Genomic DNA, 16,885 nt, shown 5'->3' with positions numbered 1-16,885 from the left:
TAGACACGCCTTGTGGGCGGAGCTTAAAACAAGGGGGCGTGTTTCCCCAAACTGAGAGAGTTGTGTGAATTACCGCAGCACGGTGGGCGCTTCTCAGCCGCAGCTCCTTTAGAGCAAAACCAAAGCGCGTTTTTTTAGTCAATACTGAGATTTATTCCTTTTTTTTTTTTATTGCGTCCTAGGAGGCGAAAATCTCAAGACGTGTTTCGGATAACCGTTGTTTTTTTTTTTTTTTGGGTGAAGAGTGTGTTTATGGTTTGGACTGAAGATCTCACCATGTCTCGTACCGACGAGGTCCAACGCGTTACGGAGAATGTCTACAAGGTAAACTAGATTATCATGAGCTCGCTGTCTCTCAGTCGAAACCTGGGATTTAGGAATAATTACGGGTATTTTTAATAGAATCTAAATGTATCTGGAGCAATACTGCAGCAGTAGTTTGACTGCAGAATATGTGCTTCATGTGTTCACGTGTGTTTTAAAGCAGCAGTGTTGGGTGTGAGGGAGGGGAGTGTGGGGGGGGGGGGAACCAAACACAGGCGTTGCAACAGACAAACTTGTTCGCATGATGAGGTTTTTTTTAAATAAATCCTGCTTTTATTTAGTAAAATATATAATAATATATTCTTTCTCTTTATTTCTGCTCTCTGTCTTATATGGCTTTGGCTTGGCTCCATACTTTCTTCATACCTTTCTTCCCAGCTGCTGTGCTGCAACAGGTTTTTTGGTTCGTTCTGCCCTTGAGCAACTCTCACATAAACTCCATCTCCACACCCAGTTTCATCCTGTATTCCTACTTATCTTCACCCCACACACACACACACACACACACACACAGAAATCCACTGGTATATAAGCCTGTTAAATAGGCCACCTGAAGTCCAACACCTAAAACGAGGACAAAGCAACTATTCTGAGATCTGGAGGCCAGATGCATGAATCCTGTATTAGGGTGCTGCTTTTTTGCAATGCAGTGGATGGAAAAATCCACCGCCTCGCCATTCACACCATTCTTTCTTCGGATTTTGGGTTTTTATCTTTCTTTTTTTTTTTTTGATCACTGGTGCTATCTTTCTGAATCACGTTATATCCTTTCTCAAATACTGATGAAATAGAGCAGCGTATGACACACTTCCATGTATTCACTTGGCAGGTTCTTTCTTCCCCCTCTGAAGTAAGACCACGGCCTAATTCTGAGGAACTCAGGGTTTAGATACATACATCCATCCATACATACATCCATCCATACATAGATAGATAGATAGATAGATAGATCTATACATACATAGATATACATACATACATACATATATACATAGACATACAGATGTAGATAGATAGATAGATATAATATAAATAAAAAAAAGCTACATATTTATCTGCACTAGTCTATTTGCACAACTGCTACTTCTTGCATATCTCATCTATCTATCTATCTATCTATCTATCTATCTATCTATCTATCTATCTATCTATCTATCTATCTATCTATCTATCTATCTATCTATCTATCTATCTATCTATCGCATACAATTTACATATGTACAGTGATATGGTGCACTTCAGGGATAATGTCAGTAGATGTTTTCCTCTGTTAGAGCACTAATCCGAATTCAGGACGAATTGTAACCAAGTCCTGATGCCTCAGGAGGTCTTCATGTCTCCATGTTTTCAAACACAATGCCAACAAGTAAATGACCCTGTGTTTTGGCATCAAGGAATGAACATTCGGCGGGTTTACCAAACAGATCTCCACCCAACAGCTCTCCAAGTTATTTTCTTAGCTAGGCAGATAAAAGTGCCAGTATTATGCACAGGTACATTTTTGGTAGCCTGACCCCTGACTAAGCAGTGCTGGAATGTAGTAACAGACTGTGAGCTGATTAGATGCATAAGGGAAAAGTTTTCATTTTTCTTTGCTTTACATGCAATTGACGATATTCACGTCTGGGTACCACTTTGATCTCTTGTCTAAATGTTCAAGCACAATGTGGAAAACTGTTTAATGCTCTTGGTTTTTCCTGACCGGAAACGCTAATTAACCAGTCCGGTTGAGCTTCTCATTCTGCAGTCAGCCATCTTGTGGCTGGTCTGGTGTATGTAGTGGGAGTGGAAACTTTAAACGTACAGTCCAGAGGTCTGACAGCCTTTAAATTTTGTTACTTATCCTTGCAACTGATAATACTGATAATACATGGCGTAAAAAGTAAAATCTTGTCGACTAATTGCATAAATCTACCAGTTTGGTAGGACTTGGTATGTCCTCTGTGCCTTTTTTATTTATTTATTTTTTGCTTTACTGGTGTGCGCTCGGACAGGGATTCCAGACGTTTTTTTTGCAAAACCTCGTGATCCATTGGAATGTATTCTGAACACATGCTTCAGTAGAAGAGATTAGATATTCGGAAAATCTGACCTTTTGTACAAAGCAGTTAACATGGTCAGTGTCGCATTTGCTTACATTAAAATATGGACCAGGAAATAGTGCAGAATTGTTAATAATTGTTGTGGAAGATTTTGAACTTTGCCTTTTTTTTTTTTTTTTTTTTTCAGAAACCTAGTGTTTAGTTTTTAATGAAAAAGCAGTCACATGTTCTCAGACCTTTGGCCCTCACTACATACAAAATCTTTTTGTCAATAAAAAGTTTGGCCACAAGGTGATAATCAATTACCCTGATGTGATATCTGGTTGTCCTGAGTTACTGATTCACCTTCTCATGGGTTTGGCTTTCTGACAGGAAGGACAGGCAAAATTTGGAATGAATGACCTGGAAAACACTTTCAGACATTGGATATCCCAGATGTCCCTCAGTAAAATACACTTTCCTACTATTTCTGTTCTGTCGGGCAAATCGGGTTGCAGAGAAGTGTTGTGGGAGGGTCAGATATGACATTCAGAGCGCCACTGAATAATCCCAGGAGAGTGGAGAATGACGAGCGCAGCACTCTTGACTGCTAAGGTGTGTTCATGTTTAAACACAGGGTGTGAATCCACCAAAGACTCCGTTATGCACACAACACGCACATGTAAATAAGGCACACCCTACCTGTGGTTACAGCTGTCACCCCGCTTGTGAAGCAATCAGCATCTTGATAAGAGTCACAGTCTCTATCGCTTCTGGCATTCGCTCTGCTGCCACAGTATTGCAGTGTTGACCCGGGACTGCGTTCGTTCACCAACACGAACATGAATAATCGTTCCCTGGATGAGAGGAGAACCTCAAGCAGCCTGTAGTTCCTGCCTAGTATCTCACAAACCTGAGTACACCCCTCACAATTCACCAAACATTTTAGATCTTCTCAAGGGACTATACTATAGAAATGAAACCTGGATATATTTTTGAGCAATCAATGTGCAGCTTGTATAGCATTGCAGATTTACTGTCCTCTAAAAAATAACTTAACATACAGCCACTTCGTCACCTTCACCATTCTCTTCCTCAGCATGGCAGTTGTCATCTTTGTCGGTTTATTTGGGGTCGTTATTTTGTTGGAAAACTGCCTCCCAGTTTTTGAACGTAGGGCATCATTTTCTGCTTCAGAATGTCACAGTACATGTTGGAATCCATGTCCCTCTCAATGAGCCGCAGCTCCCCAGTGCCAGCAGCACTCATGCAGCCCCAGACCATGATGCTACCGCCACCATGCTTGACTTCAGGCAAGACACAATTTTCTTGGTACTCCCCACCCCGATATGCTGGACACCATCTGAGCCAAACAAGTCTCTTAGTCTCATCAGACCACAGGAAATGGTTCCAGTAATTCATGCTCTTGGACATGTTGTTTTTCAGCAGGCTTCCTTGTGAGCTAGCTTCAGAAGAGGCTTCCTTCTGGGACCACGGCCATGCAAACTTGTTGTATGAGCACTGACGAGCCGGCTTTCCGCTTCTGCAACCTCTAAACTAATGCTTTAGATTGAGCCATAATGTAGAGCTGAACATTTATATTTTAAATCACCTGAACATATGAGGACAGCATTATTACATCATAAATATATGACCCAATCATAATCCTGTATGCAAATTCTCACCTTCTAGATTTCGCTGCAGTTGTGATCCCGGCAACACTTTCTTTTACTAAAGAAACCGAGGTGCCAAGGTGACTATAACATAGTACAGTTCCAGCATTACCGAGGTGTCACTTGTGCACACCGTGACCTGCAAGGTGTTTCACTGCCTGCTCCAGCTCATTATATACCTCCCGAGTGTCATAAACTTACGCTGGACAATTTGTCGCCTCGTGTCTCTCGAATCTCTTGTCGCTTGTGGATGCTCCTATCTTTAGCTTGCTTCTGGTTGCCATGGTTTCACTGGTATCAGTAGGTTGGTGTGATATCTGTACAGGTTACCTACAGAACATATACAAAGCCAGGCATGTACCAGGGATGTCGTGAGAGAAATAGTGTACAAAACACATCTCTGTAGTGAACCACAAGAATTTGCTGGTGACCATGGGAGCTGGGAGTATTCTGGTGGTGACCAGGACTTTTATCCCTGCCATTGCTAGATACCATGTTGCTTTGCTTCAGCTTTGCATAAAGGTTAACATTTGATGCCTCTACTCACATTCGCAGTTGTTCAGACATGGTGCTATGGAAATAGTAGGACAGAAACTAACGCTTTCTATCTTGTGTCTTTAGGATAAAAGATATCTGTTGAACCATACAAGTTGAGGTCTACTGATTAATTGGTTTTGCCAATAAATCAACACCTATAGTTGGTTTAACTTTCTGGAACTATCGGCAAAAATCCATACTAATAGTTTTTCCGGGTTGCGTTATACAGTCCTAGAGCGGCCTCTAGAGGTAAATAGCTATAGATTGCGCTATTTATTTGCAGTTAATTTTTGTTTGTTTGAATGCATGTCTTTCCCAATATTTATTAATATAATTAATATATTCATATTTATTGATTTGAGCTTTTTTTTTTTTTGGTAATAAATGTCACAAATCTGTTGATTTTCATCAGCAAGATCCAGCCTAGCTATCGTTATTATTACAAGGCAATAGGCTAACTCTAAAGAATAATATTTCTGTTGCCTTCTCAGGTAAAAAACAAAACACCTATGTTACATTTTATTTCTTTTCTTTTAAACCTAACCGGTTTCAACAGGAAATTAATAATTCCAGCTGCTCAATGCCTCCCGTGCTAGACTTTTCTGCATCCTGCCTGCTGTTGCACCACATGTGCATGAGTAGATATCCCCACTGTTGGGAGCAAATCCTTTTGGGTACATTATTTAGCTGAAATTTATGCTAGACTCTGGCATTTTAGAATCAGGAGGTAACACCAGTGCAGTGCAGCGCAGCATGAAATATGCCATTTATCTTTCTCTTGCTCTAAAACAACATGCAGTTTACTATACATTTTAAACCCCGAAAGTGAAAATGACTGCGTAGTAACAATTTCATGTGCTCACAGGCGGAATATTCCTGCCTTTTTGTTTGGGTCACAAAGCTCGAAGCCCGACCACTAGAGATTATTTATTTTCTGTGTTAATCTGTATTAATAAGATTAATTAGGATAGAATAAGTTTTTTTTTTCCGTTTTAGTTCAATTGGTTTTTGGCTTTTGTCCACCGTTGTGAGTGGGGGGAAAACAATGCCCTTTACGTCGATTTGGCCTTTTTCAAATGAGTGTTCAGCCTACTGTGGTTTATTGTATTATTATTCATATTTGGGCTGCATTTAAATAGTTAAAAAAAACCCCACCTAGATTGCATTCAGGACTTTTTTTTTTATTATTGGATTCCTGTTCCATTTAATTGCTGTTAAAATCTCTCTTTAATAATACTGTGTATTTGGAAATACTACCAGTTGGGGGAGTGGCCAAAAATCACCTCACAACCAATCAAATCCTGCTATTGCTTTGGCAGCGCAGAGCACACGTAGGCATTGTGAAGGGTGTGGGTGGATAAACACTACCTGGTTGCTGTGCGCCGGGCAGGGTGTGACTTGTCGGGTCCTCGGCTGAAAAACAACACTCAAAAAAAGGGGAGTGTCCTCGGCACCTCTCCCATAGAGTCAACCGTAGACAGGTTTGGTTGTTTGGGTATTGCTCTGATGTGTCTCCCAAAGGTGTGGCTCTGGTTTTGCACATACCAAACCCATGATGATCTCGGCCTGAATCAAACTTCTCTATATTGTAGGGTTCTGTTTCTAGTGCAGCGCCTTCATGATCTGGCTGATATTAGATTTCGCTCGTTCGGAGACGCGTTTTATTAGTTATCATCGCCACAGGGAGGGGTTTTTTTTCTTCTTCGTTTTTTAAAGAAAAGGACGAGGACTGCGTCGCAGTGTGGATGTGGCGAAATCTAGACAGGTGGTTTCTTAGCAACAACATGCCATTATGTGTTTCTGTCACTCTCGTGTCATATGAGAGAGGAAGGAAAAGAGAGAGACGGGAGTGGGAAGAAACGGGCGATGGGAAGGTGGGCTTTATTAAGGAATTCAGAATAAACAGCGAGAGGAGGGTTCAAATGCCTTCCGGGCAGAAACATAAACTCTGCTTTTGTTGCAGAGGTATTTTTCAGGAGCAAAAGGGCTTTCTTGTCCACTGGAATTACCTTTTGACAACTTTGACTTACAAGGCTTTTACATCAGAAAGTTGATTTGTTCCTGATTTCATTTAAGTGTTAAATGCTGCCTAACACCAGGCAAGGTGTAATGGGTAAAGTCCGTGCGTTCATTAGCAGCTTCCTGACTGTTTATGGCTGCATGTCTCATGAAGTGGGTTTTATAAGCATCCATACACCTACGTTCTCTCAGAGTCTGGGGGTGGATGGCTTGGAGCCACTGCTGCGTCTTATTGTCAGAGCTCTCTCTTTTTTTTTTTTTTCCTCGAACGCAAACACACACACATGCGCACAAAAAACTTTTAAAATGAAACACGACAAGCTTCCAAGCTAATCAGGCGAACCAATCAGGCTCAGTGAAGCGCCGCTGTACATCAGAGTTCCTCACAATATTGATGAAAACGATAATAAGCATCGTTACCTTATATCCGAGCGGTCGTTTCATTGCGCTCGGTTTAGCTGCCTTTTTGCGTCTGTTTCGTAAACGTTTACATAAGCGCACTTTCAAGCGAGCGTGAGGACGTAGGCACTCGAAAGGCACGAGCGCAGAGCTTTGAATTGAACGTGTCGGATTTGATAATCGGCCATACCACAATTAACTAAGCTCATCATTCAATTCATTAGTAACTAATGAACGGACGAAATGGCAGCCTTCTGAATTAAAGAAATCGAATAACGTGGGATCTCAAGTCCGTATCACTGGGTCAGATGTGTAGTCGAGTCTGTGAACGCCAGGATGGAGTGGGATGTCGCAGTGGCCTTTTGCGAGGAAAAGCGAGTGTGGGAGCGAAAGAGAGAGGGTGAGAGAGCGAGGGAGGGGAGAGCGTTTCTCCATCCTTGTGGAAATGGCCTGTAATTGCTACGTGGGGCCGTGGGCCTGTAATTAAGCGGAGAAGAGTAGCTGGAATAAAGGGGAAGGCTGCTCTGCGTCCAGGCTGCCGACGGCTCTCTCCGCTTTTATGTTCTCTCTCTTTCTTTCTTTCTTTTTTTTCTATTAAATTGCACAGAAATATGTTCAGGTCAGCGAAGTGAAATAAGTCTTTGCTGCTGGGGGATGTTAGTCTTGGTCACGTGACCTCCACACCAACCATCAGGAGGATCCTTAGAGTGTGTGCGTTCTTAGAAATATTCTCAGTGACACTACATGCTGGTTTTATTTTCGGTCTTATTAACTAGGGCAGGGCAATATGACACTAATATCCATATTGTGATACATAATGTCATGCTTCACATTATCTTTTAGTCTGATGTGTGATTATCATCATTGTTATCATTGTTGTTGTTATAAGCTCTGGAAGCAGATCTGATCGTTTTCCACTTCGTGAGTCTTTCTCTTAATCTTTAAAAGACGGCGCTTGACATCTGCCACGGCAGGGTGGAAATCCCAAACATTTCAACTGCGGGATGCTAACAAATCTATCGCCGTGAAGCTAGCGTGAGCCTTATCACGTTCCCTAGAAATGCTGGTAGCTGGCGAGGGCACTAAATGCAACCCGGAACGGATACAAACTCTGATGCGTTGTTCAGTAAATAGAAAATTGTGGACTCCTGACCATAAGCTTTCTGTGCTCTTTGCCCTGTTTTTTTTTTCCCCCATTCGCTGTTATAATGATCTCCACTTTTCTGGGAAGATGCTCCACTAGATCCTAAATTGTGCTTGTGCGGATTTGTGCTTGTTCAGCCACAAGGCCACAAAGATCTTCGCATTGTAAAGCAGGGATATTGTCATACTGGAACAGGTTTGGGTCTCCTAGCTGGTTAGTATGGTAAATTCTGTGTCCATAGACATCCTCGACAAGCGTGTCCCCTTCAACTTTGTGTCAACCGTGAAGACCCACATATGGCTGGAATAGTCTGGTTTCTCTTAACTTCTGTTCGTACTAATTATAGAATCGAGCTCATGTATTTCGGGTGTTTTAAAATGGATAATTTTATAAAAGATCAGAACATGGAGCCTAACAGACCCATCAGGAGAAGAGCATTTTAACTGCCCATTGGAGCACATTGGTGCATGTGTGTGTGTGTATATATAGAACATTTAATTGGCGTTAAGGATTTAATTGGCTGTCTGTTGACGTTCTGCCTCATTTATACGAGGATAGCAGTTGTCTAATAGCGCACATGCACAGCCAGTGAACACTTAACTCAAGTAAATGTAATCTGCTTTCCTTGTAGCGAGTAAAAAGTACAATATCTATCATTCAAAACCACGGTGGCCACTATAGAGCTACACACAGCTGGTATAGTTGAATGGATTCGAGAATGAATACAACCGGATTAAAACTTGGTTTTCTTCAAACCAACCATTTTGAGAAAAGCCATGCCGGTGAAACTCCTCCTGAAGCTGCATAATATATAACAGCAATCGTATCTTTTATTATTCTATTAAAATAAAAGGAATAAAAAATAAAGAAAACTCTTCCAGGAGCAAGTGCATTCAGACTGGTAATCTAATGATTAATCACTCGACTGCATCACCGATGCGTGTCTGAGCGCTTTATTATTCTTATACCATAGGAAATATAAAGGATTGCGATTTTATCAGCCTGTACATGTAATGTTTAGTTCCTGTTATCACTTCATATCCGGGTTCTGCAGCCAGAGGTTCACACACTCCCATGGGCTTGTTTGTGGCAAGTTTTCCAATGGAACCATATATCAAGACAAAAAAAGTTGTAAATGACTGAATCATTTCGACGTCCTGCCCATTATTTTCCAGAGTTACTTTGAATGAAAACATATATTCCTAAAGTGGTATATTCTTCAGTTTGTTAGTCTGGAACCAGTAAGTCGTAGTGAATTACATATTATGGAAATGCTTACGTGTATATATATATAACTCATAATCTTACACTCCAGGGCTCATGTTTTCACTCTCCAGTGTTCTGTACTGTTTAAAGACTATGATCACACTCTTGATGTCACCCAGATGAGGATGGGTTCCACTTTTGAGTCTGGTTCCTCTCAAGGTTTCTTCGTCATAACATCTAAGGGAGTTTTTCCTTGCCACAGTCATCAGGGATAAATACACATCATTCACCTTAACTGTAAAATTCTGTAAAGCTGCTTTGAGACGATGTCTGTTGTGAAAAGCACTATAGAAATAAACTTGACTTGCATATATTAGATCATGTACATGACCACAATCCCGTGCCAAAAGCACTGTCCAGGCTGCTGCGATAGAGAAATTATTTGCACTTCCTGACCAATCAGATTTGAGAATAGTGTCGGTGTAGTGCATCATATAGTATATCTGAACGGCGAAAACCTAAACCCTATATACATAATTCCAACACACACTGTATGAATGAAGAGTTCTTCTTTGTTTTTTCTTCTTAATGTGTTGTAAGTTGGCAGCACTTCAAAGTCTCATCATTGCCACATCTTCACATTTAGAAGGTTGAAAAAGTGATGAGGGCTGCAGACGAGCAGCAGCTGCAGTCGTGTGTGTGTGTGTGTGTGTGTGTGTGTGTGTGTGTGTGTGTGTGTGTGTGTGTGTGTGTGTGTGTGAGAGAGAGAGAGAGGAAAAAGCACATGATGTTCTGTACAATAGAGATCTGTTCTGCACCAAGCCTCTGAGTCATGTGCAGGTCCAAAAGTTATGTCTTTTTCTTTTTTTTTTTTTTTTTTTTTTTTTTGGATCACCTTAAATATTGCTGAGTTTCCAAAAGCTGTGTCAAAGAGGGCTGACGTTCAGCTCGCTCTCTCCTGACCTGTGCGCCCTATTGATTTCATTACAGCCCCCAGTGAGAGCCATGATTAGATTTCTCTCTTCGTAGATGTCCCGGGCGCTCCGCTGGACGAGGGTCAGAGGTACAGTGTTTACTGTATGCGCCCAGTCAATTAAAAACCAAAAACGCAGCGCCATTTAGTCGTTCGAAATCTCCTTCTCGTTAAATGCCCAAAAGAATCAGTCCAGAAGGAATGAGGCGAAGAACTAAACACACTGGTGTTGCCATGGACACCGTGTGTGGATTGTTGTGTACAGGGGTCAGGAGGTTACAGCACTGAAGAGCTCTGACTAATGACAGTTTCCGTGGGCAAGGACGCAGCGAATCCGTAAAGTACAGTCCTGTATCCTTTCCCACTCAGTCCTACTGTAAAGTACAGTAGAGTGTCCATTAGTCTTACTGTTATGTGCTTATTTTTTATTGTCGTTGTTTCTGTTAGAACCGCTGCGTATACTGTAGCATGAGGAAAGAGCTGTCTGCCCTCTTTTACACACATGACCTTACAGATGTTTGGGATTGGCTCACGGTGTCACACCGACGCTCTCGCGTCCTCCCCGTTACTACTAACCATGAAATGATTAGGTTTAGAACTCGTGGCTGTTTCTCGTGCGCTATTCTGGAGCCCGTAACGTATTCTTAATGTGTAATAAAGAACGAACCGATTTGAACAGTGGCGTTGGAATACAGCTACGTTTAAGGTTTGTTCTACTCTAGGACAGTCGTCTAAATCTCCTCATGCCTGAACACGAATGTTTATATTCTTAAGACTAACAATGTGTTACAAGACACAAGTTGACCTTTTCTGCTATGTTCACTGCCATTTTATTGATTTATTACTGACAGCATGGTGCTCCAGGGTGCAACGCCCTGCTTACTGTCTATGTGAAGTTTCAGGTGTCTTCTGTTACCTCTGGCTTTTCTTATTTCCTCTCACCCTCAAAAAAAAAAAACCCCATGCCAGTAGGTGGACTGGCCACACTAAATTGCCTCTGGGTATGACTCAGTGTACCCATGGTGCTCTGTGATGGACTGGCAATATATGTAGCGTGTATTCTTGGTTTGTGCCTGATGTTCACAGGATCCTCTATGGGTTCAGTCCAACCCTGACCAGATTGAAAGAACGAACATGTATTTGAACTTGTTTAAGCAATTTACTTGGACAGAATCGACACATTTCGAGTCCTACAGAGGGACTTTTTCTGTGCAGATCAGTTTGAAACGGTTTGATTGCTGAAATCAGGGCTTCCAAAAACTAACCCCCTTCAGCCTACATTATTTGCCCTAAATAGGCCAATTTTTGAGACTTTAACTAGGCTATCTGGAACTGTTTTCATAAATAGCAAGGTTGCCATGTATTAAAAAATATAGTAAAAAAAAAAAAAAAAAGATTACAAATTGAAATTAATTCTAATTTAATAAAGAACTCTTTGTGTTTCAGGAACGCTTTGTAAAACAAATAAGCAGTTTGTTTATTTGTAAAAACAAACCAAACCAAAACAAAAAAACAGCTATTCAAATAACAAAAAGTAGTAAAAAAGTCTCTGGTACCTCACGCGTAAGGCGACATGTTGAATTGTATTACGTTCGAGCACCGACGTGGCTGTTAAATCAAGCCGAACACGTTTTGCAGCTTCTCTCGGAGCGAAGTCATTTGCATCAAATTCAGCTAGTTAAGCCATAATAATGCCAGTTAATGCGTTTTTATCTAACAGCGTGTTACAATGTTAACGTGCAACGCTGATACTTGTACCGAAGGCTGCTTAGCGCTAACGCCGCAAAATCTTTTCTTTTTTTCTCGAAGCACCGAGTTCTCACACGTTCCTGAAAACAGACCTGCGCTTGCTATCCGCTGAGCGATTGTTGGCCTGGCAGGAGTTCTGAAAAAACTATCTAAAGCTAGAAACGATGATCCTGCAGTGCATTCTATGAATTACAGCATAATAATGAGGCGTGCACCTTTTTTTAATAGGAGCCGAAGTTTAACCAAGAGGAAAAAGTGCGTTGTGAGAGCTTTTCCGTTAAATGTTTAAGCAGAGAGAGACGTACACGCACATGTGCTCACCTATGCTTTCTGTCAACTGTCCAGTCATCAAATCGTGAGGCAGCTGCTCGGGGCATTAAATCAGCACCTCCCAGCTGCCACTGCTTGGCCCTTGAGCGAGCAAGAAAGAACGCAAGCAAGAAGCTTTATACTTGTCACATGTACTTTTTATTCTTTGGGTTGTCTTTGTATATGGTCTTTGTCAGTTCAAAGCAGTCTGGCCATTTTCTCTCTCTGACCTCTCATTTCAACAAGGTGTTTACACCCACTATGCTACCACACACTGGCTGTTTTTTTATTTTGCTTTGTTTGGATTTATTTTATTTTATATTTTTTTCCTACCATTTGTTATAAACGTGTGAAAGTCTTAGGAACTCGTTTTGCTCCAAACGGCCCATCTGGCACCGACAACCATACCACAAGATCACATGTTTTTTCCTCATTCTGCTGTCTGAAGTAAACATAAACTGGATGGATTGCATGCATTAAAAGTCTGTGCTGCGTCGGTGTATCCGTGCGCTCTCATGCGTCTGGATAATCTGCATTCCTACATGCCGAAGCATGCCTTTTGATCAGACGCGAACATCCGTTCTTTGGAAAAATGTATTGAATTCCGGCCACCTGGCAACGCTGCCCGCTGGGTGGCCCTCATAGAAAGAGAAAGGAAGTGTGCGTGATGTGATTAAGTCATGGGGTTGAGCAGAAGCCCTGAAGAGATACCGTTGCATTACTCTGTGTACCTTCATCCTAATTGCACACATGTGCTTTGGTCTTGTACATGCTGCCCCGCTACATTCCATTAACTCGCCGACGTTGCCAAACCACTCATTAAACTGGGGGAAAATTGCACCACAGGTGGCCACGGTGGTGTATCGCAACTATCTTTTTCTCTCTTGATGGGTTGGTGAGGCAAACGAAGCCAGATGGAGAGAGAAATGGGAACACTCCTGGAGGAAACATTTGAACAGCGTGACTGGGATGAAATCCTAACACATAAAACCCTCCCCAAGCAAGTTATCTAAAGCATTTCAATCACACGCTCCACGAATAAGAAATGCTATTTTGGCTATCGATAAGGGGGTGGAAAATTTATAGAGAACGTCCCCCTGTGGAGAAAAGCACATGTGCTACCAAGCCCTTTTTTCCCCCCCTTCCCCTTCAGGATGTATGCGAGTGCTAAAGCATTACTGCTTTCCTCAGGCCTCGCATTAGAGCCAGATCCAGCTGAAAACGCAAACCCGTGAGCGTTTCACTCGCGTTCAGGGGCTTCGGTTTTTTTTCTGCTGTCTTTCTGCATATACTGCTTGAGTGTTGCTCAAATTCATGGTAATACATAATAAAAAAATCTGAATTATTGGCACCTTTCAAAACAATGCGTGCATAAAAAACAGGAATTGTTCAAAGTTCTCTCTTACAGTTAAAGAAATGTCTTACAGATTTTATAGTTTATTCTCTCAAGAATTTTACTCAAAATGGGCCCTGATTGGTCGGAGTACACCTTCCAGCCAACCACTGAGGTTTGAGAAAGAAGGTGTTGCATCATCGGTGCTTTTAAGTTGTTTTCAAAAACACATTTGAGAGGAAAATAAAGACCTGGGCATCTGCAGCGAACTTGACCACACTGCCAAAGTCATCAGATGACCTTTTTTTTTTTATACCATTGGTGAAAAATGGGCAAGAACATAGACATGCAGACAAGAACAAGCCTTCCACCTCAGCCCAAAGCCAAAATTGGTGCAGAAGCGTTGACTATATGGTGTTTTGATGCTTGTGAAGGGTCTTGAAACTTCTGTACCAGTAGATTTCAGTCGAGCTCCTAGTTGTAGATGTAAAGGCATGATCATATATTGGGTTTTCAGATCTACATAAAATAGTAAAACTATTAAAATAATAAGGATTGAAGTGGCATTTGCATAGAAGTGAACCCTTACAGAAAGAGACTGACCGAACAAGTGCTTTCTGATTTTAATATTTCATCTTTAATCTTCAATTTATTTAATCCTATTGAACACTAGTCAGGTAAATGATGTAATCATCATAGAAATAAATAAGAAATAGCTCTCGGATAAATATAGCTCCGTAATTCTAAAAGTAAATAAATCGGAACGTTGATCACGAATGAGATCGGTTGGAGAAATCCGCATTATGCACACAGCGAGGAGCACGAGTGAAGCACAAGTCCGTCCGTCAGTTTCAAACAATGACGCATTGTATCTGGGTCATGCCTGAACGAAAGGAATGTAGAACGGAAGTATTATCTCTGGCACATGGTGATCAGTACGAGAGAAATTTCTTTACGGATATTTGCGATTAGATAATATTCAACTGTGGGGGGAAAAAAAGTCCCTTTTCAAAACAGGGTTAAACAGATTCATGCATTTTTTTTATTAGCCAATCGTGTGGCGCTATGCAGGCGTAAAAAAAAAAAATGATGGTAAATCTTGACCCAAAGAAAACATGCATTCTCTGACTTTGATTGTGGCATGGTTGTTCCTACAAAAGTATCTTCTAAACTGCTGATCTCCTGGGGATTTCACACACAAGTCTCTATTGTTTACACTGAATGTTGTGTAAAAAAAAACAAGTGAGCGAGAGACTGTGTGGAAGTGCCTTGTTTATAGGAAAGGTCAGGGGGAAGAATGGCCAGATTAGTTCGAGCTTCCAGGAAGGATCCAGCACCTTAAATAAGCACTTTTTATAGCAAAGGAGTGCAGAAAATGCATCTCGGTACACACATTATATTAACCCGTTTGATATGAAGCCTGGAAAATACCATTGGTAAAACGATTGGTACACTTCTAAGGCGATTCTACATGAATGCTTATGAAAGTAAATCTGCATAGCTGTCATTTTCCCTGTCGGTGCCAATTTAATTCCCTTTTCAATTAGCACAATTACCAGCATTTTTTTAATTGCCAGATGCTGGATATACTGTATATGTTTTTAATTAATGTTAAAGAACTCAAAACATTCTCCGTACTCTTTTTATTCATAACATGGGTTGAGCCCGTGGGACTCCAGATCATGTGAGAGATGAATATCACATGCACTGATTATTCTACATTTGATGCACTATACGGACAAAACTATTGTGGCACCTGATTTCTCCAACCATATGCGGTTCTTCCCCGAACAATTGCCACAAAGTTGAAGCACACAATTTAAAAGGGTGTCTTTAGATACGGGTGCATTACATTTTTCCTTTACTTCAACTTGGAGAACCGAATCTGTTCTTCCATGGCAATGCTACTGGTAGAACAGTGGCCTGCTATAGAGCACTGACCTCAACCTTATTGAACACCTTTGGGATGAATTGGAACGCTGACCGCACCCCAGGTCTCCTCACAATACATCAGTGCCTGACTTTACTAACACCCTTGTGGCCACAAACAATTCGATTCAATGTTTTCCATTTCATTTTTATTTGTATAGCAGTTTTAACAGTGGACATTGTCTCAAAGCAGCTTCACACAGATCATGTGGTAAGAAAGAATGAATAAGAACATTGTTTATAAGTGTACGTTTGTGTCTCAAGAGGAAGCCGGTGGAAACTGTGGTGAAGGAAAAACTCTGAGATGGCATAAGGAAGAAACCTTAGAGGAATCAGACTGAAGAGTGAACCCTTTCTCATTTGGGTGGAACCGAATGTCCATTTATTACAGCTAAATGATGTTGAGATGTGCAGTGATGATGATGATGATGATCATTTCAGGCTGTAAAATCTCAAACACACTCTAAAATGTAGTGGAACATCTTCCCAGAAGAGCGGAGGTTATAGGGGACCAAATAGGGGACTGTTTAGAAACATGCACATGCAAATCTTATAGTCAGGTGTCCACAAACGTTTGTAAGTAGAGTTTCATTCTATTTGACTGATTATTTATTTCATTTTGTTTAATTTCCACCAAAAAGAATTGGCCACATGTATTTCAACCACAATTTATTTCGCTTCCATGTGCCACTTTATGATTCTAGTGTAGTTCACTGGTTGGATTTATCAGCACAAAACATGGCAAAACCTGAATGCTGGAGAAAGAAACAGAACAGAGCAGCTATAAGAGCCCTGGAGTGATAAATGGGTTTCTTGATGCATGAGTTACGTCATGGCTGTGTTCATTCATATGCATGCAGAAATGCAAGCTCGGTGTAAAAAAACACAATAAAATCAAGTCGCATTGTCCCGCATTCTGCAAACGTTGAACTGATCGATCCGATAGACGCAACAATGCTGTTAAATGAACATTTTAAAAGCTGCCTGGGTTCAGTGTCATTGCATAAAACAAACACACTGTATAAACTAATGTCGGCGCGACGTGGTATCAGGCCGCCGCCCGTATCCGCAGCAGGTCTGATGCGAATGCAGGTCGGGGTGTGATTCCTGGGAGCGTTAATCTGGTACCTTGTGCTTATTTAACTCTCGCACACCTGTTTCAGCTCATCAGTTAATGACTAGGTTTAGTGGGGTGCGTTTAGAGCGAGGAAATCGCCCACCCGCACGATACGGGACTGCAAGAGAGCACGCTGTGTTGTTTATCTGCTG

General features: G+C 41.4%; 1 protein-coding gene across 9 annotated transcripts in view; it reads left to right on the top strand.

The window, feature by feature from the left end:
- Window positions 1-16,885, top strand: part of baiap2a (BAR/IMD domain containing adaptor protein 2a) — a 68,306-nt gene continuing 51,421 nt past the window's right edge. For 8 of the 9 annotated variants that reach the window (XR_014537592.1, XM_083566663.1, XM_083566664.1 and 5 more), the window contains exon 1: window positions 8-324. Coding sequence is in view for 8 of the 9 variants with exons in the window: in XM_083566663.1 (XP_083422789.1) it covers window positions 253-324 (72 nt within the window). In the remaining variant the exon portion in view is untranslated. Of the gene's footprint in view, window positions 325-16,885 lie in introns of all 9 variants that reach the window. The other variant, XM_083566657.1, reaches the window with a different exon arrangement.

This window comes from Silurus aristotelis (assembly GCF_946808225.1).
Source record: "Silurus aristotelis genome assembly, chromosome: 17".
Lineage (NCBI taxonomy): Eukaryota > Metazoa > Chordata > Actinopteri > Siluriformes > Siluridae > Silurus > Silurus aristotelis.
The sequence above is the reverse complement of the archived record's forward strand: the minus strand, read 5'-3'. Positions and strand labels throughout refer to the sequence as shown.